At 37.7% G+C, this 22,472-nt stretch overlaps 1 protein-coding gene across 1 annotated transcript in view; it reads right to left on the reverse strand.

The window, feature by feature from the left end:
* Positions 1-22,472, reverse strand: part of HACD2 (3-hydroxyacyl-CoA dehydratase 2) — a 103,414-nt gene that overhangs the window by 78,551 nt on the left and 2,391 nt on the right. The window contains exon 2 of the mRNA XM_077767619.1: positions 22,007-22,124. Coding sequence (XP_077623745.1) covers positions 22,007-22,124 — 118 coding nt within the window. The remainder of the gene's footprint in view (positions 1-22,006; positions 22,125-22,472) is intronic.

Below are 22,472 nucleotides of genomic sequence, written 5' to 3' on the forward strand. Positions count from 1 at the left end.
AACACAAAAGAATCAAGGGCAGAACGAATAGCAAAGGAGCTGCAGCAGTTATTTAAGTGTGGTGTGATAATGACCTGCACAGTATGAGACTGAGAACATAGGAAAGAATGTAGCTGTGAATCACTCAGATAAAGAAGTGGTGGGACTTGGTAATAGAATAGGCAATAGAAGGGGAAAAAATTCCCCAAACTCCAATCTGAATCAAAGAATTATAATGTATTGGCTCCCAGACACCTTAATCACAAGGGCTAAAAAAATATCCACAATTTTTAAAAAAAATTTTTTTATGTTTTATTTATTTCTGAGAGAGACACACGGCGTGAGCAGGGGAGGGTCAGAGAGAGGGAGACACAGAATCTGAAACAGGCTCCAGGCTCTGAGCTAGCTGTCAGCACAGAGCCCGACGCGAGCCTTGAATCCACGAACTGTGAGATCATGACCTGAGCCGAAGTCGGGCACTTAACCGACTGAGCCACCCAGGTGCCCCTCCCCAATTTTAAAAGGGGAGGGAATTGACATAGCTGTTTGTCAAGTGCCCATTTTTTTTTAACCTAAATACCAAATACTACCACAATCATTTTTTAAAATGTTTAAAAATGTTTATTTATATTTGAGAGAGAGACAGACACACAAACAGAGGGTGAACAGGGGAGGGGCAGAGAGAGATGGAGACACAGAATTCATAGCAGGCTCCAGGCTCTGAGTTGTCAGTACAGAGCCTGATGCAGGGCTCGAGCCCACAAGCCATGAGATCATGACCAGGGCTGAAGTTGGATGCTTAAACAACTGAACCACCCAGGCACCCCCACAATCATTTTTTAAGGAACAAAGAACTAAGGAGGACATAACCTGAAAACAGTCTTTTGAAAAAAGAGGAGAAGATAGGAAATTAATTAGAATTCTAATTTTAGAAACAGTTCTGAGAATGTAAATTCAAGAAAAAAAAAACATTAACAGACATGTCTCTATGCTCTGGCACTTTATCTGGCTACTTCCAAAATATCTTATAATAATTAACACTTTTTCCAGGTTACATAGCACCTTTACAAATGTGTGTTGTTTTTTTTTAAAAAAGAAAAAACTGGAGAAAAATGAAGACAACTTAAGGGACAACATCAAGTGGGATAACATTCACATTGTAGGGCTCTCAGCAGGAAAGGAGAGAGAGAAAGGGCAAGAAAATTACTTGAAAAAATAATAGCTGAAAATGTCCCTAATCTTGCAAAGGAACTGAATGAACATCCAGTCCAGGATTCCCAGAGTTTCAAATAAGATACCCTCAAAGAGATCCACAGCAGGACACATTATAATTAAAATGGTAAAAGTTAAGGATTAAGAGAAAATCCTAAAAGCAACAAGAGGAAAACAACTTGTTATGTACAAAGGAAACCCTACAAGGCTATTATCAAATTTTTCACTAGAAACTTTACATGCCAGAAGGCAGTGGCATGACATACTCAATGTGCTGAAAGCTAAAAACTTCCACCCCAAATTCTCTGCCAAGCAAAGTTCTCATTCAGAATTGAAGAAGAGATTAAGAGCTTTCCATGTAAGTAAAAGCTATAGGTATTCATCACCACTAAACCAACTCTACAAGAAATGCTAAAGAGACTTCTTTAAGCTGAAATAAACTGGCAACTGAAAACATATGAAAGTAAATTCTTTCTGGAATTTCCAGTAAATTCTCACTGGAAAAGGTAAATATATAACCAAAGTAGTGAATCAATCACTTATAAAGCAAGCATGAAGGTTAAAAGACAAAGTAGTAAACTTAACTAAAATTACAATAATTAGTTAAGGGAAGCATAGAATAAAAAGATACAAAATGTGTCATCAAAAATATAAAATGTGTGGGGGGGAGAAGAGTAAAAGAGTAAAGCTTTGAATTGTATTTATTTTTTAAATTTTTAACGTTTATTTAATTTTGAGAGACAGAGCGACAGAGAACGAGCAGGGGAGGAGCAGAGAGGGAGACACAGAATCCGAAGCAGGCTCCAGGCTCTGAGATGTCAGCACAGAGCCCAAAGTGGGGCTTCAACTCACGAACCATGAGATCATGACCTGAGCTGAAGTCGGACGCTTAACTGACTGAGCCACCCAGGCGCCCCTGAATTGTGTTTAAGATTAAGTTGCTATCAAATTAAAACAGACTGCTATTTACACAGAATATTTTGTGTGAACCTCACAGTAACCACAAGATAAAACTTAGAGTAAATACACAAAAGAAAATGAGGAAGGAATTTAAACATGACATGAAAGAAAGCCATCAACTACAAGGAAGAGAACAAGAATGGGGCCAGAAAACAATTAATAAAATGGCCCTAAGTCTATACTTTTAGTAATTACTTTAAATATAAATGGACTAAATTCACCAATCTAAAGGCACAGAGTGGCTGAATGGATAAAAAACAAAAATGAGATCCATCTATATGCTGCATATAAGACTCACTTCGTAAGTAAAGGCACTCACAGAATGAAAAGGAAGGGTTAAAAAAAAGATACGCCATGCAAACGGAAATGAAAAGAAAGCTGGAGTAGCTATCCTCCTATCAGATAAAATAGACTTTAATACAAAGACTATAAAAAAAGACAAAGAAGAGCATTATATAATGACATAGGAGTCAATCCAGCAAGAAAATATAACATTTATAAATACATATGCACCCATAAAGGACTGCCAAAATTAACAAACATAAAGGGAGGAACTAAAATCAATATAGTAACAGTAGGAGATTTTAATATCCTACTTTCATCAACAGATAAATCACCCAGACAAAAAAATAAATCAGGAAACACTGGCTTTAAACAACACATTAGACCTGATGGACTTAACAGATATATACAGAACATTCCGTCCCAAAGCAGCAGAATACACATTCTTCTCAATTGCACATGGAACATTCTCCAGGAGAGATCACATGCTGGGCAAAGAAGCAAGTCTCAGTAAAATTAAGAGACTGAAATCATATTAAAACCATCTTTTCTGACCATAATGGTATGAACTGAGAAATTAATTATAAGAGAAAAAAAAGGAAACCCCACAAAAACATGGAGATTAAGCAGCATGTTACTGAACAACCAATTGTTCATCCAAAAAAACCAAAGGAGAAATAAAAAAAATACCTAGAGACAAATGAACACAAAAATCCAACACATCAAAATCTATGGAATGCAGCAGAAGTGGTTCTAAGAGGGAAATTGGGAGCAAAAGAGGACTACCTCAAGAAACAAACAAAAAAGTTCAAATAAGCAATCTAACTTTGCACCTAAAGGAACAAAAAAAGAAGAACAAAGCCTCAAATTAGTAGAAGGACGAAAACAGCAAGATCAGAGTAGAAATAAATGAAACAGAGATTTAAAGCACAATTTTAAAAAAACACTGAAAGCAAGAGCTGGCTCTTTGAAGAGAGAAAATCAACAACCCTTAGATAAACCAACAAAGAAAAATTAAAAAAAGGACTCAAATACGTAAAATCAGAAATGAAAGAGAAGTTACAATTGAGGCCACAGAAATAACAACCTAGAAGAAATGGGTAAATTCCGAGAAACATACAATTTGCTACAACTGAATCATGAAGAAACAGAAAATCTGAATAGACTGGTAACTAGCAAGGAGACTGAAACAGTAATCAAACCTCCAACAAAGTCGAGGACCAGATGGCCTCACTGACAAATTCTACCAAACATTCAAAGAAGACTTAATACCTGTCCTTTTCAAACTCTTCCAAAAAACAGAAGAGAAAGGAAAGCTTCCAAATATATTTTATGAGGTCAGCATCACCAACACCAAAATCAGACACGGACAACACACACGCACACAAAAGAAATTACAAGCCAATATCCTTGATAAAAATAGATGTAAAATCCTCAACAAATTTTAGCAAGCTAAATCCAAAAATACATTAAAAAGATCATACACCATGATCCAGTGAGATTTATTCTAGGATGCAAGGATGGTTCAAGATATGCAAATCAATGTGATACATTACATCAACAGAGTGAAAAATAAAAATGATCATCCCAATAGATGCAAAAAAAAGAAAAGCACTCAACAAAATTCAACATTCATTTATGATAAAATATTCTACAAAGTAGGTACAGAGGGAATATACCTCAACATAATAAAGGCCATAAATGACCATTCTATAGCTAACATTATATATTTTTTTCTTGTATTCAACAGTGAATAGTTGAAAGCTTTTCCTCTTAAATTTTTTTTAATGTTTATTTATTTTTTGAGAGAGGGAGAGAACACAAGTGAGGGAGGGGCAGAGAGAGAGGGAGACACAGAATCTGAAACAGGCTCCTGACTCTGAGCTGTCAGCACAGAGCCCGACAGGGAGCTCAAACTCGTGAACTGCGAGATCATGACCTGAGATGAAGTCAGATGCTTAACCAACTGAGCCACCCAGGCGCCCTGAAAGAACGCCTCTTTCCTCTCAAGAAGAGGAAAAAGATAAGAATCCTCACTCTTGCCACTTTTCTTCAACATAGTACTGAAAATCCTAACCATAGCAATTAAACAAGAGAAAGAAATTAAAGGCATCCAAATCATAAAGGAAGAAATAAAACTGTCACTATTTGCAGATCATAAGACACTATACACATAAAATCTTAAAGATCCCACCAAAAATCTGTTAGACTTAATAAATGGATTAAGTAAACTTGCAGGATACAAAGTCAATACACAGAAATCTGTGGCATTCTATGCACTAATAATGAAACATGAGAAAGAGAAATTAACAATCCCATTTACAACTGCATCAAAAAACAATAAAATACCTAAGAATAAACTTAACCAAAAAGGTGAAAGACCTGTACCCTGAACTGTAAGACATGTTTGAAAGAAATTGAAAAACAACAAATAAATGAAAAGATATTCTATTCTCATGGATTGGAACAATTAATAATGCTAAAATGTCCCACTACCCAAAGCAATCTATAAATTCAATGCAATAACTATCAAAATTCTAATGGCATACTTCATAGAACTAGAATAATAAATGACTTCTAAATACATATGAAATTGGAGCACCTGGGTGGCTCAGTCGCTCAGTCGGTTGACTGTCTGACTTCGGCTCAGGTCATGATCTCATGGTGCATGAGTTCAAGCCCAAATCGAGCTCTACTGTCAGCCTGTCAGTGCAGAGCCTGCTTCAGATCCTCTATCCCCCTCTCTGCCCCTCCTCCACTTGTGCTCTCCTCCCCAAAAAAATATTTAAAAAATACATATGAAACAAAAGACTGAAAAGCCAAAGCTATCTTGAGAAAGAAGAACAAATTTGGAGGTATCACACTGCTGGATTTCAAACTATACTACAAAGCTAGAGTAATCAAAACAGTACAGTATTGGTACAAAACAAAACGTAAAAACAGACATACAGATCAACAGAACAAAATGCACACATAACACGGACAAAGGAGCCAGGAACATAACACAGAGAGAGGACAGTCTAGGGGCACCTGGGTGGCTCAGCTGATTTAGCATCCAACTCTTGATTTCATCTCAGATCATGATCCCAGGGTCGTGGGATCAAGCCCCATATTCAGCTTTGTGCTGAGTGTGGAGCTGCTTAAGATTCTCTCTCTCTCTCTCTCTCTCTCTCACTCACTTGCTCTGCCCCTCTTCCTCCCTCCCTCTAAAAATTAAACAAAAAAAGCTTTTAAAAAAAAAGAGAGAGAGGATAGTCTCTTCAACAAATGGTGCTGAGAAAACTGGATAGCCATATGCAAAAGAATAAAACTAGACTACAACACACAAAAATTAACTCAAAATGGATGAAAGACTTGAATGTAAGACCTGAAACCCTAAAATTACTAAAAGAAAGCAAGGCAGGCAGTAAGCTCCTGATATCAGTCTTAGCAACATCTTTATGGATCTGACTTTAAAGTCAAGGGAAACAAAAGCAAAAATGAACAGATGGGACTACATTAAACTTAAAAGCTTCTGTACAGCAAAGGAAACCATCATCAAAGTGAATATACAAATACCTATATATACTAAATGGAGATCTCTATTCAGTATATAGGTATTTGTAAACTACATAAATGACAAGGAGTTTATATCCAAAATATATAAAGAACTCATACAATTGAACAAAAAACCAAATAGCCCTATTAAAAAATGGGCAGAGGATATGATCAGACACTTCTCCAAAGAAGACATATGGACAGTCAACAGGCTCATCACTAATTCATTAGGGAAATACAAATCAAAACCATGATGAGATATCACTTAATGTTAGAATGGCTGTAATGAAAAAGACAAGAAATAACAAGTGTTGGGAGGATGTGGAGACAAGGAAACCCCAGTACACTGTTGGTGACATTGTAAATTACTGTAGCCACCATGGAAATAGTAAAGAGGTTCCCCCCCAAATTAAGAATAAATCTATTATGGGGTGTCTGGGTGGCTCAGTAGTTTAAGCATCTGACTCTTGGTTTGGGCTCAGGTCATGATCTCACAGTTCAGGAGTTTGAGACCAATGTCAGGCTCTGCACTCTGAGTGTAGAGCCTGGTTGGGATTCCCTTCCTCCCTTCCCCCTCCCTCTCTCCCTCTCAAAATAAATAAATCACTGAAAAAAAAGAAAAAAAAGGATAAATCTATCATATGACCCAGCTATTCTACTTCATATTTATGCAAAGAATACAAAAACAGTAATTCAAAAAGATACATGCATCCCTATGTTCACTGTAGCATTATTTATAAAAGCCAAGATAGGAAAACAATTTAAATGTCCATTAACAGCTGAATGGGTAAGAAGATGTGGCATATTTATAAAATGGCATATTACTCAGCCATAAAAAAGAATGAGATCTTGCCATCTGTTACAAGGATGGACCTTGAGGGCATTCTGTTCAACAAAATAAGTCAGATGGAGAAAGACAAATATCATATGATTTCACTCATATGTAGAATCTAAAAAACAACAAAACAAGTTAACAAAGTAAAAGCAACTCATAGAGAATAGACTAGTGGTTACCAGACGGGAAGGGAGTTATGGGGTGGGTGAAAGGGATGAAGGGGGTCAATGGTAAGGTTGGGAACTAGACTTACAGTGATCAGTTTGCAGTATATACAGATAATGAATTGTAAAGCTGTATACCTGAAATTTATACAATAATAAAAATGTAATCTGAAACCATCAACAATATTATTTAATGATCAAAGCTTTTCTGGATGATAAGACCTATAAGCTATTATAGTACATTAAAAAATATTTTTTTTAATGTTTTATTTATTTCCGAGAGAGAGAGAGAGAGAGACAGCGTGAGCAGGGGAGGGTTAGAGAGAGAGAGATACAGAATCTGAAACAGGCTTCAGGCTCTGAGCTGGATGTCAGCACGGAGCCTGACACGGGGCTCAAACCCACAAACCATGAGATCATGCCCTAAGCCGAAGTCGGAGGCTTAACCAACTGAGCCACCCAGGTGCCCCTTGTAGTACATTCTAAAATTCACATATCCACAGCAGTTTATTATTTGGTCCTAACAACAGCCCTGGCAGATAGGCAGGATAGATATGTTTATTTACAGATGAGGAAACCAAGACTTAGAAAAACGGCTCAAATTGCTCAAGGTTGTAAGTAATGTCCAGAATCTAGGCTCTATTTCTAGTTCACTGATTTTTCTATCATATTATTTTATTGTACATTAGTTAGAAGATACCTGCTGAAGCCATAACTTGACAAGACTTAGCTCATCTAAAATATGCCTAATAAGACCATGTACTCAAAAACTGTTATTTCACTAAATTTGGGGGAGGTAGGTGAAGGAGGCATAGATTTTTTAAAAATCAAGCTTCAAAAATTTGATAACTGTTAAGAAAAGAATTATTACACTGGAAATCTTATAATCTTTTTCAAAAGAATATACTGCTAAGAATCTCAAATGTGTGAATATGACAAGATAATCTGGACCTCCTGCTGCAAAGTGGAGGAAAACTAAGAGATGTCTATAAATTTAAATGAGAATGAAAGGCATGAATAAAGAACATGCTGAGACAAGATAAATGACAGTGTACAGATAGCAAAACCTATCCATACATGTGGTAAGGCACCCACCCAAGTGGCTGATTAACAATTGGACATTACAGAAAAGGATATATAGTTGATCCTTACACAACAATAGTTAGAACTGTATGGGTCCACTTACACTCAGATTTTTTTCAATAAACACATATTTTGTATCATGACTAAAAAGATAGAGGTTGCCAAATCACTAGAAATGAGGGGAAGGTGGAAGAAAGATGTGGAGAATGCTCTGACAGTAGGGCCCTTATCTGCTCTGTGCACTCCTTACCATACTGCCCATATGGGGGAAGCTGGGTTCATTGAGGTCTTCAACTGAGAGATGCAAAGGAACCAGCTCTGGGGAGGGATTCTCAACAAAGTGGCAGGGCCAGTCACTGGCTAGAGTGGTCCGTGGACCACAGAATGATAACCTGCCTCCCTGGAGTAAGGGTTCCAGGAGAACTCTGGGTGTAGGATAGCATCAGGCAGAAACCTAGGTTGCAGAGAGGCAAGGCGAAAGGAGCGCTGTCCATGGTGCTGAAAATTCTCTAAGGCTGGGAACCAATACCCAAGGAGAACTGACCTCTCTTGGCTTGCCAGCATTTCCTAATCAGAAACTGTATTAGAACCACGTAAAGGAAGTCGGGTGAAGCAAGTGACCTACAGAGAATGCCTAAAGGTGCTCTTCCTTTGCCAGTTCTCTGACTTCCCCTGAACTGTGCTTCAAATGAGGTTTCTACATTCCTGGGAAGAGGAGCACAGACTGGGTATCACTCCAGGATCCAGCTTTGCTAACTTTGGGTGGAGATGAGGAGATGTGTGGTGTCTCACTCTACTACTGTACTGTACAATAACTCCATATTCTCTTCCTTATAATTTATCAACTGTTTATGTTATTGGTAAAGCTTCCAGTCAACAGTAGGCTATTAGGAGTTAAATTTTTGGGGAGTCAAAAGTCATGCATGGATTTTCAACTGCACAGGAGGTTGGTGCTCCAATCCATGTGTTATGTAAGCATCAACTGTAGACTGCTCAAGGGCTATCATGTTTTCTTTGTGTGACAGAATAGCAAGTCATAGTACTAGTAGACTGTACCTCCCCTTTTTAATCGCATGTATTTTACAATACCTCTTCTATCCTGAAATGAAACTTACAGATGGTATCATCTATCCACCGAAACATTTTTAAAAAATACAATGTTCTAACTGATATGCAAAGAAGAAATAGAAAGTAATTTACTTTTTAAAAAATGTATTTCAGGGGCGCCTGGGTGGCTCCGTTGGTTGAGCGTCCGACTTCGGCTCAGGTCACGATCTCACAGTTCGTGGGTTCAAGCCCCACATCAGGCTCTGTGCTGACAGCTCAGAGCCTGGAGCCCACCTCAGATTCGGTGTTTCCCTCTCTCTGCCCCTCCACCACTCCCTCCCCCCCCCAAAAAAAATAAAACATTACACTTGTGGGGATGAACACTGGGTGTTATATGGAAACCAACTTGACAATAAACTATTTGTAAAAAACAAAAAAACATTAAAAAAATTTTAAAAATGTATTTCAGTATACAAATGTTTGGGGACATAAAGAAGCAGTCAGATGTATGTGACAATTTATGATAAGTAAGTTTGATTTTAAAAATAAGAGTATCAGGGGCACCGGCGTGGCTCAGTCAGTTAAGCATTCAACTTCAGCTCAGATCATGATCTTCCAGTTTGTGGGCTCAAGCCCTGCATCGGGTTCTGTGCTAACAGCTCAAAGACTGGAGCCTGCTTCAGATTCTGCATCTCCCTCTCTCTGCCCCCTCTCCCCAACTCATGCTCAGTCTCTGTCTCTAGAAAATAAGGGTTTACAGTGAAGAAATGGGCAGAAGATATGAACAGACACTTCTCCAAAGAGGACATCCAGATGGCCNGAAAATAAGGGTTTAAAAAATAAATAAATAAAAATAAGAATATCAGAAAGCACTTGGAACTAGTACAGGGCAATAAAAGAGTAGAGATACAGACCAATACTAGAATAAAAAATAGTATTAATATAGTAATGGACATAGAGAAGTAATCTAACCTTAACTGAAGTTCGAATAATGCACGAAGATAAATAACAGAAAACCAAATAAAAAAAAAAAAGAAAGAAAAGAAAAGAAAAGAAAAAGAAAAAGAAAGTAAGTACAGTATCATCATGAATGAACCTGGTCTTATTTATTTGTAAGTGTGGTGTCAAAATAATTCTCTAAGTTATGCAATAAGATAGGGTAGGAAGAAGGTATCACAGAAATCCTATCCTTATGCCCACATTCTGTGAATAGTGCAACAAAGCAGAGATGGATTAGATAAAAATAAATAAACCAATAATGTAAAAGGCAATAAAGCAGTTGTGTAACAGACTGGATACTTTTAGGATAAAACTAAAAAACTATGATGATCCCCAAAAGGTAATTAATAAGAAATATTAAAATAAGTTATATTTTAAAAACCCAAGGCGATCCCTGTATTTCATGTACCTTCACTAACTTAATAACTGAAGTCTGAACAGGAAACTCAAATCCCCTGTTATATAATTTCAGTCCATTTGATTGCTTTTGTAGTAAGAACACTATTCCACTGAAATCCTTTTCAACTAAATAAGCCAGTTGGAAATGCTGTTAATACTTACAGAGTACAATGTGCAGAGTGAACAAAATACTCAATTATTTTGAGATGATATCTTTATTTCATTTAGGTTCACTTTTTGTATCAAATGTAGTAGGCAAAATTCTAATGATGATTCCCCATGATTCCTGTTCCTTGGTTATCCAAACACTAATCCAGGTACTACTGCAGTGTAGAGATTTTACAAATGTAATTAAAGTCCTAAATCAATTGATTTTAAGGTACAGAGATTATATGGGTAGACCTTATCCAACAAGGGGAGCCCTTTAAAAGCAAAGCTGGTGGCAGAAGAAGGAAGTGATCTCCAGCTGACAGCTAGCAAGGGAAGTGGGATCTCAGACCTTCAACCGCAAGAACTGGATTCTGCCAACAAGCTGAATGAGCTTAGAAGCAGATTCTTCCCTAGAGCCCACAGATTAGAGCCAGCCTGACCCACATCTTGATTTAAATCTTAATGAAACTCTGTGTGGACAACCTGGCCAAGTCGATCTTTTGACTTACAGAATCATGAGTTAATAATGTTATTTTAAAAGCAAGCTGCTAAGTTTGTGAGATCTTTATTTTTTAATGTTTATTTTTAAGAGAGAGAGAGAGAGAGAACTGAGGAGGGACAGAGAGAGGGAGGCAGAGGATCTGAAGCAGGCTCTGTGCTAACAGCAGAGAGCCCGATGCGGGGCTCAAACTCACGAACCGTGAGATCATGACTTGCGCCGAAGACAGACATGTAACTAACTGAGCCACCCAGGTGCCCGGTGAGACCCTGATTTATGATGCAGCAATAGAAAACAAAGACAGCAACCTTCTTCTAACTTAATAAGCATTTTGTTTAATTTCTCATGAGGATATCTTAGTATCAATATGTACTACAAAACTATCCATTTATATTTAGAGTGGTTAGCCTGGGGAATATACAAAAGTCAGGACAGATGCAGGACAAATCTTTACTGAGTTGGACTCCCTCAGGTGTCGTAAGACATTTAGTCACAACATCTCCACTCACTGTGGCAATCAAAATAAAAGTTTAGCAAATCTCAGGAGGTATCAGAACCTAAGCAGCATTGGAGACCTTAGCTGTAGTTCATGGCTTTGATGTGACTGGACTACAGCGGGCCCCAATCTCTTTCAACTCAAAATTCCAAATTCTTGGGAGAAGAAAAATCTGACCAGTGTAGTGTGGGCCATGTGTGTACCCCTGAATCAGCCAGCCATGGGCTGAGAGGGAGTTAGGAAGTAAAGATTCCCATGCTATCAAGAAACAGAGGTACAGCCATAGAATGGGGAGAACTTCCAGGGAGGACAAAATCTCCTGAGCTGGCAGCTCCACAAGATGTGTCTAACATACTCCTGTTACTGTGGAGATTTCCAGAACTAATCTGTTACGTTTACCAGTATCTGGTTAGTTTTGAAAATCATCATACCATATGTATGTATGATTCCATTTTTTCTTAAGACATTGATTCTATCTGGGGTGCCTGGGTGGCTTAGTCGGTTAAGAGTCTGACTTTCGCTTAGGTCATGATCTCGCGGTTCGTGGGTTCAAGCCCCGCGTCGGGCTCTGTGCTGACTGCCAGCCCAGAGCCTGGAGCCTGTTTCAGAGTCTGTGACTCCCTCTCTCTCTGACCCTCCCCTGCTCACGCTGTCTCTCTCTCTCTCCTAGAAATAAATAAAACATTAAAAAAAAACTGATTCTATCCATTTTCTTCTTTATGCTTATCTTTTTTGTTTTTTTTTTTCTAAAATGAATATACAGAACTTATGATTAGAGGGGAAACACTTTTCCCCTCTCCTCTGGCTTCTATGAGAAGGGTTATCTCCCCAAATATTTCTGTTCCGTCTGTACCTGCTAATCACTCTACCCCAGGAAAGGAAGGATGGCTCATCTGAAAAGTAAATTTGGGAAGAATAAGTGGGGAATGCTCGACTCAGCTCTAGACTGGGGTTTTCACAAAGAACTCCAAGTTCTCTATTTACTCCACACCACCGTGGCCGCTGCTGCCTAGGATAGGGTGGGTGGTGATCTAATTTTGGAGTTCAGTTAGCAAACCTGTTTATCTTGCACACTGACACAGCCTCCAGCTAGGCCTTTATTGCTAATAAAGTTTTTAGGATCCATATCCAATTTCTTTGAGTTATTTCTCAATGCTCAGAACGTAAGAAAAAGGTGGTATTTATTGGACTCCCTCAAAGACTTCAATCCAAACTTGTTTTCAAAATTCTTTTACATTATTTTCAAAGGAGAAAACAGGTGAAATTTCCTTAGTTACCATTATTTTGTCACTTAATTTTACCTTTCTTGATATACTCACTCACTCTCATTACCTGCTTTCTTTTCTTTTTTTTTTTTTTTTTAGAGTGCACAAGCAGGGGAGGGGTAGAGGGAGGGGGAAAGAAGATCCAAAGCAGGCTCTGCGCTGACAGGCTGACAGCAGCGAGCCCAACATGAAGCTTGAACTCACAAAACGGTGACAACGTGACCTGGGCCCAAGTCAGTCGCTCAACCAAGTATGGTACCCAGGCACCCCACCTGTTGTATTTTCATAATCTGATAGTGAAATGCTGAAGCTTCACTGAATTTAAAACTGGGAAAACACTTCAGGTAATCTAATCCAGTGTATTCACTGCAGAGAGTTATACCATGTGTCAAAACCAAGTCTCTCAGTACCCAAATTCTTTGTCTCCAGCGTTCTTTTGCATATACTGTGACACTTCTTAAGTACAATTCTAATTTTACTTCTGTAACATTTCTGCCAGCTTTTCTATGATAATCATTTACCCATCAACTAATTCCACCAACATGTCTGCCATGTTCTTCCTGCATGACAAACCGTGAGGCCTGCCAGTTTCTCTTTGGCTTTTGCTCTGCTATCAACTTTATCTTACCCTGTAACTGGGTGATCCTGCTTTTCTTGTATGCTTGATCACGGTAGACTGGTTTGTCCTTCAATAAGCTGGTTTTTTACAAGCAACAGGTTGCTGAATTTTGTTTTTTAAAATGTTAACCATCACTATACCTTTTCATTTTGATAAAATTAATGAATCTATTTGTATAAATAGTAGAAATGATGCATTGGTGCTATACTTGGTCATCTTGTAGGTGTACTGTTATTGTTCCTTTTTTATTTATTATTTTTTTTTGAGAGTAGGGAGAGAGAGACAGAATCTTAAGCAGGATCCACACCCAGCCTGGAGCCCAACACAGAACTCAATCTCACAATCATGAGATCATGACCTGAGCGGAAATCAAGAGTCAGACACTCAATCAACTGAGCCACCCAGGAGTCCCTTCTCTTTTACTTTTTTAACAGCAGATGTAAAATTCTCTACTTCATTTTAAATCACAAGGTAATCTGTCTAAGCTGCTTATTTTCTTCCTTCTTCAAAAAACGTTTTAATCTTATTCTCATTTTTTTGTTTCCTATTATATTATGTATTACATTTTTATTTTTTATTTTTATGTTTTTTTATTTTTTAGAAAGAGAGAGAACGAGCATGAGTGAGGGAGAGGGGCAGAGAGAACCTTAAGCAGCCTCCACACTCGGCACAGAGTCCAATGTGAGGCTCAATCCTATGACTCTGGGGTCATGACCTGAGCCAAAATCAAGAGTTGGATGCTCAACTAACTGAGCTACCTAAGTGTCCCCCGTATTACATTTATTATACCTTCCTTTTTATTTCAAGATTCACAGAAGTGATATATAAGAACACACTGAAGTACAGAGAGCAAAAAGGAGAAATTCCCTTTTATTCTCCCCCAAATACCACACCCCTCCACGGGGATAAGCACCAGTAAGCAGTTTAATACATACCCTTCCATACCTCTTCCATTATCTGCAATTTGCTTTCTTCCTATTGATTTTTCCTAATCTAAAAATATCAACATATTTTAATAATTGTTCTTATTATTTTCACCTTATGAATTAGGAATTTAAATTCTGGAGTGACACACATTTTACACTGTTAAGTTTGTTTTCCTTCGCTTATTTACTCTTCTTCCCATTTCATTCTACTTGGGTCAGATATGAATTATCTAATCAAATTCCAAATGGACAACTTGCAATGTGGATGATGCTCTAAAGCTATGCTGTCCAGTGGAGTGGCCACTACTCACTTGTGCCTATTGAAATTTAAACTAAAAATAAATAGAACTTAAAACTCAAGTTTCTCAGTCCCACCAGCCCCATTTCAAGGGCTGAAAAGCCATATGTGCTAGTGGCTGCTGTATCAAACTGCACAGATTCAGAACAGTGCTAGTCTAAAGACTTGGTTAATTTTATTTACAGAAGAATTAAATATCCTTTGATACGGTTCTTTCAAAGTTTCATTACTTTTTGTAGGTATTCTCAAAATGTCTCCATCTGCAGGAAATTGCAAGGTTATCCAGGGACCTAATGCAATCTCCTGGCTTCATGTGATTTTTTTTATTCTTCAAAGTCTTAGGCTGTTTTACTGCAACATTTTAAGATCTCTTTTCTGCTGAAAATTCGTTAATCTTTGAGTTTAAAAATTTAACAAATAGGTATCTAAGAAGGGAAAGGGCTTTTTTTCTTGCAAAACAGCTCCAATGTGGAACTCCATATACTCTCATATAACCATACTGAGTTGGTCTTTCAGTTTCAGAAAAGTTTTCTACAATTTTTCCTGATTACTTATAAGTTCTGCGTTCCAACCTTTTCTATTGTTGGTACCCGTACTTTTTGAACAAGTTGTATACCATCAATCCATTTTCTAGATTCTTCAGTTCTATGGCATTATTATTAGTCTGTTAAATTTCACTACTTTCTCATATATTTCCTTTTCCTGTTGTTTAGCTAATCATTCACACGTTAGCTAATCCACCAACAGGTAATATTTCTAATATGCCTGGCACTACATATTTTGTAATGTTCTTTTTTACATTTCAAATGGTGAACTCTGAACGTTCCCAATGGCATCTGCTCTGTAATCTATTTAATCTCAGACTATAACTCGAAACTCTTACCTTCTATTGATCTTTAGTATCACCTACTTCTCCGCACTATGGCTTCCATCCTGCCCTGTACTGACACCATCAATACTTTTAGTCCACTTAAAAAAGCCCTTCTGTCCATTCCCCTCTATAGCCATTAGCTGTCTCACCTGTTTGAACGCCGTATCAATTTTCTTCTATTTCTTTGAGTCATCAAGCAGTAAGGCCTGTGTGGGGGTGTTCCTGTTTCCCACAGGCTCCCTCTTCTCTTCTAACATTGTGACATTAATTGCACCCAAGTTCCCTAGTTTATCTCTGGGTTTCACATTGTTTTTGAAGCTACTCTGTCTGAGGTTTGTTGTCATTATTTCTGTTTGTGTTAGATAACCCCACTATGACTGCTCTGTGAGCTTTTCAGAAGTCTCTTTTAGAGGTCTGTTTTCTCAAAACAAGCTTCAGAACAAAGGTAGTCTAAAATGTACATTTAGCTTGTGTTTCAAAATTTCCTTTTTAAGATTATTGTTTTTGAGAAGTTAGCATGTTTTCAAGAGGAGGAAAAATATCACAGATGGTGATCATGTCCCCAGACAAGTACACAAAAGTATACTTAACCAATGATGTTCCTGAAGCATACTACCATTAATTAATAAGGCCACAGAGGGGCAGACACCTGGGTGGCTCAGTCAGTTAAGCGGCCGACTTCAGCTCAGGTCATGATCCTGCAGTTTGTGAGTTTGAGACTTGTGTCAATCTCTATACTGACAGCTCAGAGCCTGGAGCCTGCTTTGGATTCTGTGTCTCCCTCTCTCTCTGTCCCTCCCTTGCTTGCACTCTGTCTCTTTTTCTCAAAAATAAGTAAACATTTTTTAAAAAAATTTTCTTTTTAAATAATGCCACAGAACTTAACCTCCAAGCAGCCCTATGGAAAAATGTCATCTAGAGCCGGGGTGGCTCAACTGGTCAAGCATCTGACTCTTGATTTCAGCCCAGGTCATGATTTCCCGTTTTGGGATCAAGCCCCATATCAGCAGCACGGGAGCCTGCTTGGAATTCTCTCTCTTCCCTCTCTGACACTCTTCCTGGATGTGCACGTGCGCTCTCTCTCAAAAATAAATAAGTAAACATTAAAAAAAGTCATCTATCATTTGAGTCGAACAGACAGAAAAACTGGCAGGGAAACAAGCTGGCAGTCCCTTTCTTCTTAAGGACATGGCAAGTTCTTAACATTTTGCTTTATTTTAGAGAAATAACCAAAACTGACTTCCTGAATATGTCATTAATGGGTCTGAAGGTAGTTGAGAGATGAAGCAGGATGAGTCAGAACTGATTACAGAGACAGGGCTTGGAAAGTGGTAGAAGAGTAAGAAGACACAACAACAACAACAAAACTGTCCACTCTCCCCTACTGCTTCTCTGGAACTACTTGTGCCACTGAGGACGCAGCCCTAGACAAACTCTAGGAAAAGATCTCTGGGGTGTGTGTGTGTCTCTCTCTCTTTTTTTTTTGTAGTAGGTGAGGGCGAGGGGGTTCCAAACAATAGAGGATCTGGAAGATAATGGGAAGGAAAAGGAACTCCTGTGGTCCAGAAGGCATTCCCAGCTGGACAGCGGTAGGTAACTGATATATATAGTGATGTCCATATGCTCAAGACGCTCTGTATCAGTCTCAACAATTAACGTCTTGCAGAGCCATCCTTAACCCCTGGAATCTCACTGCCAGTCACTGAGGCACATCCAGTGATGAGTATTTAAAGTGTCTTTGCTATAATTACAGTGTTATGTTAACTAAATCCAAATTCCCTCAGAAATAATTTTAAACTGTCATAATAGAATATCAATCTACTAAATTCTAGCCTTTAACTCAACTCTAACAAAGCTGGAAAGGCAGTCTCTCCTTATCAATGAATATCACAGGTCAAAAAAAAGAAATGAAGAAGAAAACTTATCCATAGCTTATTATAGATGAATTTTTTAAAAATTGAGATATAATTTACATACCACAAAATTCACCCATTTAAAGCATACAATTCAGTGTTGTTTTTTTTTAGTATATTCGCAAGGTTGTGCAACCAGCACCACTGATTTCAGAATACTGTCAGCACCCTATGAAGAAACCCTGTGCACGTTAGCAGTCACGCCCATTCTTTCCTCCCCACAGCCCCTGGCAACCACTAATCTACTTTCTGTCTCTATGGAGTTGCCTCTCTGGACATTTCATATAAATAGAACCACATAATGTGTGGTGTTTTGTGTCTGGCTTCTTTCATACAGCATAATGTTTTCAAGATTCATAACATGTATCACTAATTCATTAGTTTTATGGTATGGAAATTTGTTTACCCACGAATGACATTTTAAAAATATATTATTGCTATGTACATTAATTAGCTCTCAGGATTACTCAAGATTCAATTCAAGACACACCATATTCATTTACTGACCTCTTGGCTCACAAGATTAACAGTATATTTTATCTTCTGTCAATTTATAAATGATTTGAAACATTATAATTTTGGTTGTACTGTGTTTCAGTGCTTGGGTAAATACTTACTCGGCTTTCCACCTAGTACCCTTTTTTCTAGAAATTACCCCTTCCCTCCAACTTCTGTATGGCTAATGTGACCTTGCTCCTGCCTACCAGCTGACCTGGAATGAGAACCTGATTCGAGCTGGACAAATCAGGCCCTTCACTGGGAATGTGGAATTGGGAGTAGGAAGGATTCTATTTCCAACTAGTTGCTCTCTTGATTCCAGAAGCTTTTGGCTATTACCATTATTTGCCATTTAGATTAAGAAGCCAAGAAAATTAGTGTGCAAGATGAAAAGAAAGAATCAGAGACAATTAAAGTGAGAACAGCAGAGATAAGATATGGAGCAAGAATCCCTGGGTTCCCTGCAGGGTTCTGGCTGCATCCCTGTCCTTGGATTCCATAGGCCATCTTATAAACTTAAAAAGAAGTCCCCTTACTGTGCAAGTTGGTTAAGGAGGTTTCTGTCATCTCCAGCCAAGAGCCCTAATATAATCATCTACCCAATCTACCCAACAAGACTTTAAGCTCTTTATTAGCAAGAATTCAACCTCCATAGCATGCATTACAGCAACTCAAACACATACTTAGTTAAATGATCACCTGTGGAATAACTTGCAAAATTATCTATAAAATACACTCGAGACATTGTCCAACGAGCATGTAAAAAAAATTAGGATTTGTGTTCATTTTATAAAAAGATACATTACTGTATCACTGACGCAATATATCTTTGTACCCACTTTGCAAGACATTATTTAATTTCCTCAGAAGCAAAATTGTTTATTTTATTATACTCCATCCCAATTTGCACTTGTCTGGTAGATGTTTTTAAATCTTTTGAAAAGCACAGTGTTACATTTTCCTGAAAAAAACTGAAGTTTCTCACAAACAACAAATCTCTATTTGCTTTTTAAGCAAACTCCCACAAAACCTACTAACAAATAACATTCAGCATGCAGAGATATAAATAACTTCATTTATAGTGGTATACATATATAATGACATAATATTACATACACATATATGCATATATGTATACACATTATATATACATATATGAGTAATGTAATATACATATGTATTACATATACACATATACATATATTATGTTACTCAGCCGTAAAAAAGAAAAAGATCTTGCCATCTGCAACAACATGGATGATTTTAGAGAGTATTATGCTAAGTGAAATAAGTCCGGTAGGGAAAGACAAGTACCATATGATTTTACTCATATGTGGGTTTAAGAAACAAAACAAACAAGCAAAGAAAAAAAAGATAAACCAAAAAACGGGCTCTTAATTATAGAGAACAAATGGATAGTTACCAGAGGGAAGGTGAATGGGGGATGGGTGAAATAGGTGAAGGAGATTAAGAGTACACTTATCACAATGAGCACTAAGTATTGTACAGAACTGTTGAATTATTATATTGTACACCTGAAACTAATACAACACTGCATGTTAACTATACTAGAATTATAATTTAAAATAATGTACAAAATGCAAAAGAGACAGAGAAAAATAAAAGTCAAAGACACAGGGTATTAGGAAATTTAAAAAAACCACAACAGACTCTTGAATACAGAGAACAAACTGGTGGTTGCCAGAAAGAGGTTGGGGAGAGATGGATGAAACAGATAAATGAGATTAAGAGTACACTTATCTTGATAAGCACTGAGTAATGTATAGAACTGCTGAATCATTATATTTCACACTTGAAACTATTAACACTGTATATTAATTATACTTCAAAAAAAATTATAATGACATTCAGCATACAGAGATGTAAATGAGTAACCTCCCTATAATCCTCTTTTCCTTTTCTCGTCTGGCAAACAAAATATATTGTCAACACTAATAATTCCCATAAAGATAACTAATCTGTAATTCAACAATACTGTGCACATGTAATCATTCTAGGATGTAGGTTGAGTAGGCATGAAACATCCCTTAACCGACCACTCAGAAAATGCAGTTTTTATAAGCCTGCTCTCTTGCCCCAGGCTGTGGGGTCTATTGCCATGACTGACAGCTACACGGCTAATTCCCTGCATTCCTGGGAGTCCTCACTTCATTTTGCAAAATCCTTTTCCCAAAATTAAATCCAGGATTTGTCACCTAATTGGTTCTGAGTGAGGATAACAGTGATAAAACCAAAAATCCAAAATGTTTTCTTAAATCCCTGTTCAAAATTCTATAGGGATAAATGAGCTAATCCTTCAAAGTGTAAGATTTGGTTCCTGAGTGGATTTTGTATAACATATTTAATCCCACTACCTTCCCTGTGACACACTGAAATTTTAAAAATTATACCTCTAGTATTACAAAGTCTTACAGAGACTTTTAAATTAGTGAAATATTCTAATTGGGTACAACTGTGTACCATGTCAAGTACTGGGGCAAGCTTCTCATGGTCCTGCCTCCAAACTTGCTTCTTTACAGCTTGAGAGAATTGGTTGGCCAAAACCCTGAGAGGCAAGGTACTACTTACTTACTTTGCCCCTTTCCAAAAAAATTTAAAACTCAAAGTTTAACAAAGTGCCCATCAAGAATTTGCTGAAGTTTCCTCAGACTCAAACTGTTAGGACAAGAAGGGGCTTTGGAAATCAACTTTAACTTAATGATTTCACAAATAAGAAGAAGGGGTGGGCAAGAGATAAATGACTTGCTCACAGAGTTAGCTGGTAAAAACAGCAGTTACTATACGAGTACTCAGATTCACACCTGGAAGATCATTTCACCATACTATCTGCCTAAAACGTGTAAATATGGACAGTACTGAAATCTCTGCTGAGAAAAAAAATGAGAACAACTTTCTACTTTCAAATGAGAAGGTAGGAGGTTAAGGTGTTACATGTCATTTCCTGGAGGTGAAAGGTAATAACCTTCCAAATGTCATGATGGGCTTGCCCTGGAGGCTAAGTGAAATAAAACTGAATACCAGATCTTCACTGCAACCATAATGATCTATGACAGCTACTGATTCTGTGCACCCAAAGCTATCCTATTCCTCCTTTTCCATTAAAGAAGCCTATAGTCCCTTTGGCCAGAAGGATGGCCAAATTATGTCCTGGCTAATAACTATCTCACATCACAGGCAATAGTGACTGGTCTAAGTAAGGTCAACCAGAACCCTTCCTTAGAACTAGGACACAGAGCTGAGGAAAAGAACTCCTTCCCCCTTCCCCACCATGTGGAGAAGGCAGTCCATAGTAGGAGAGCCTTAGACCAACATTCAAAGAGAAACAGACATAAACAGAGAAGAGAGGTGAAAAAGAGTCTGACAAAGTCCAATTCTTGGGTCTTATAACTGAGCTGGTTCCTTTGAGTCAGTGAGTTAACCCTTTATCTTTATCAACTATAAAGTGAGTAAATTCCTTTTTTTGCTCAGAATAGTTTGCACTGAGTTTCTGTCACTCACAGAAAAATAAATGAACGTTTATTTTTAAAAAATTGGCTTTGACGCACTTATATAGGCTCTACTATTTCTTCTATCTACCATTCCTGACATCCTACACTTACCAGCTTCACTGTTTCCATTATAAGCTGGCTGCTGAAAGTATCTGAGTTTGCTAACACTTCCCTAGGATTTCCCTAGAATTAAAAAAAAATTCTCTTATAAGCTTGTTTCATTTGATTTCCAATAGAGGTTGAATGTAAAATATATGCCAGGTAATATAAATTCAATGAGATTTTGCCTTATCCAGAATGTCATAAAGATAAATCTAAGTCATTAACATTAGAGTAGGCTATGAGGCAAGTTTTCCAATTTAAAGGAAATCGATCAGAGTTATGGCTCCTTCAGTATAATTCAGTAGCATGTTTCTTATTTTATCATGATAGAAACCAACAGCAAGAACAAGTCTGAGTACCTACCTCCAATAAGGCTCCGGTTTGGAAGAATTTCAAAGGCTTTTCAATGGAATAATAAAGGCTATGATAGCTACCCTTAGCCAGGTATGCTCTGACCAGACCAACTGCTATGACAAGCCACCTGTGAAAAGGAGGAAAAAGAGCCATTAGGGGGGGAAAAAAAAGTAGGATCTGAGATAATTGAAAATTTGGCAACAACAGATATTGCTAACGGTGACCTCAAGAATCGGCATCTGGGATTTATCAACTATGGCCCTCAAATGCCAAGCTGTAATGCACCAGCACCCCACCAAGAGTGCTCTGCAAAAGCACAGTGGCACCTCACCCATCTGGAGCTCAGCTTTCTGGCAAACTTGCCTGTTGAGAACAAGGCCAAAATGAAGAGAATAAGCTAAATTGGTCCTTGAGCAGCTAAATTAAGTGCCAGAATGTCTAAGACAAGAGGAAAAAAAGCTGTTAAAGGAAAATT

The sequence above is a fragment of the Crocuta crocuta genome, unplaced genomic scaffold (genome assembly GCF_008692635.1).
Source record: "Crocuta crocuta isolate KB4526 unplaced genomic scaffold, BGI_CrCroc_1.0 scaffold45, whole genome shotgun sequence".
Taxonomy (NCBI): Eukaryota; Metazoa; Chordata; class Mammalia; order Carnivora; family Hyaenidae; genus Crocuta; species Crocuta crocuta.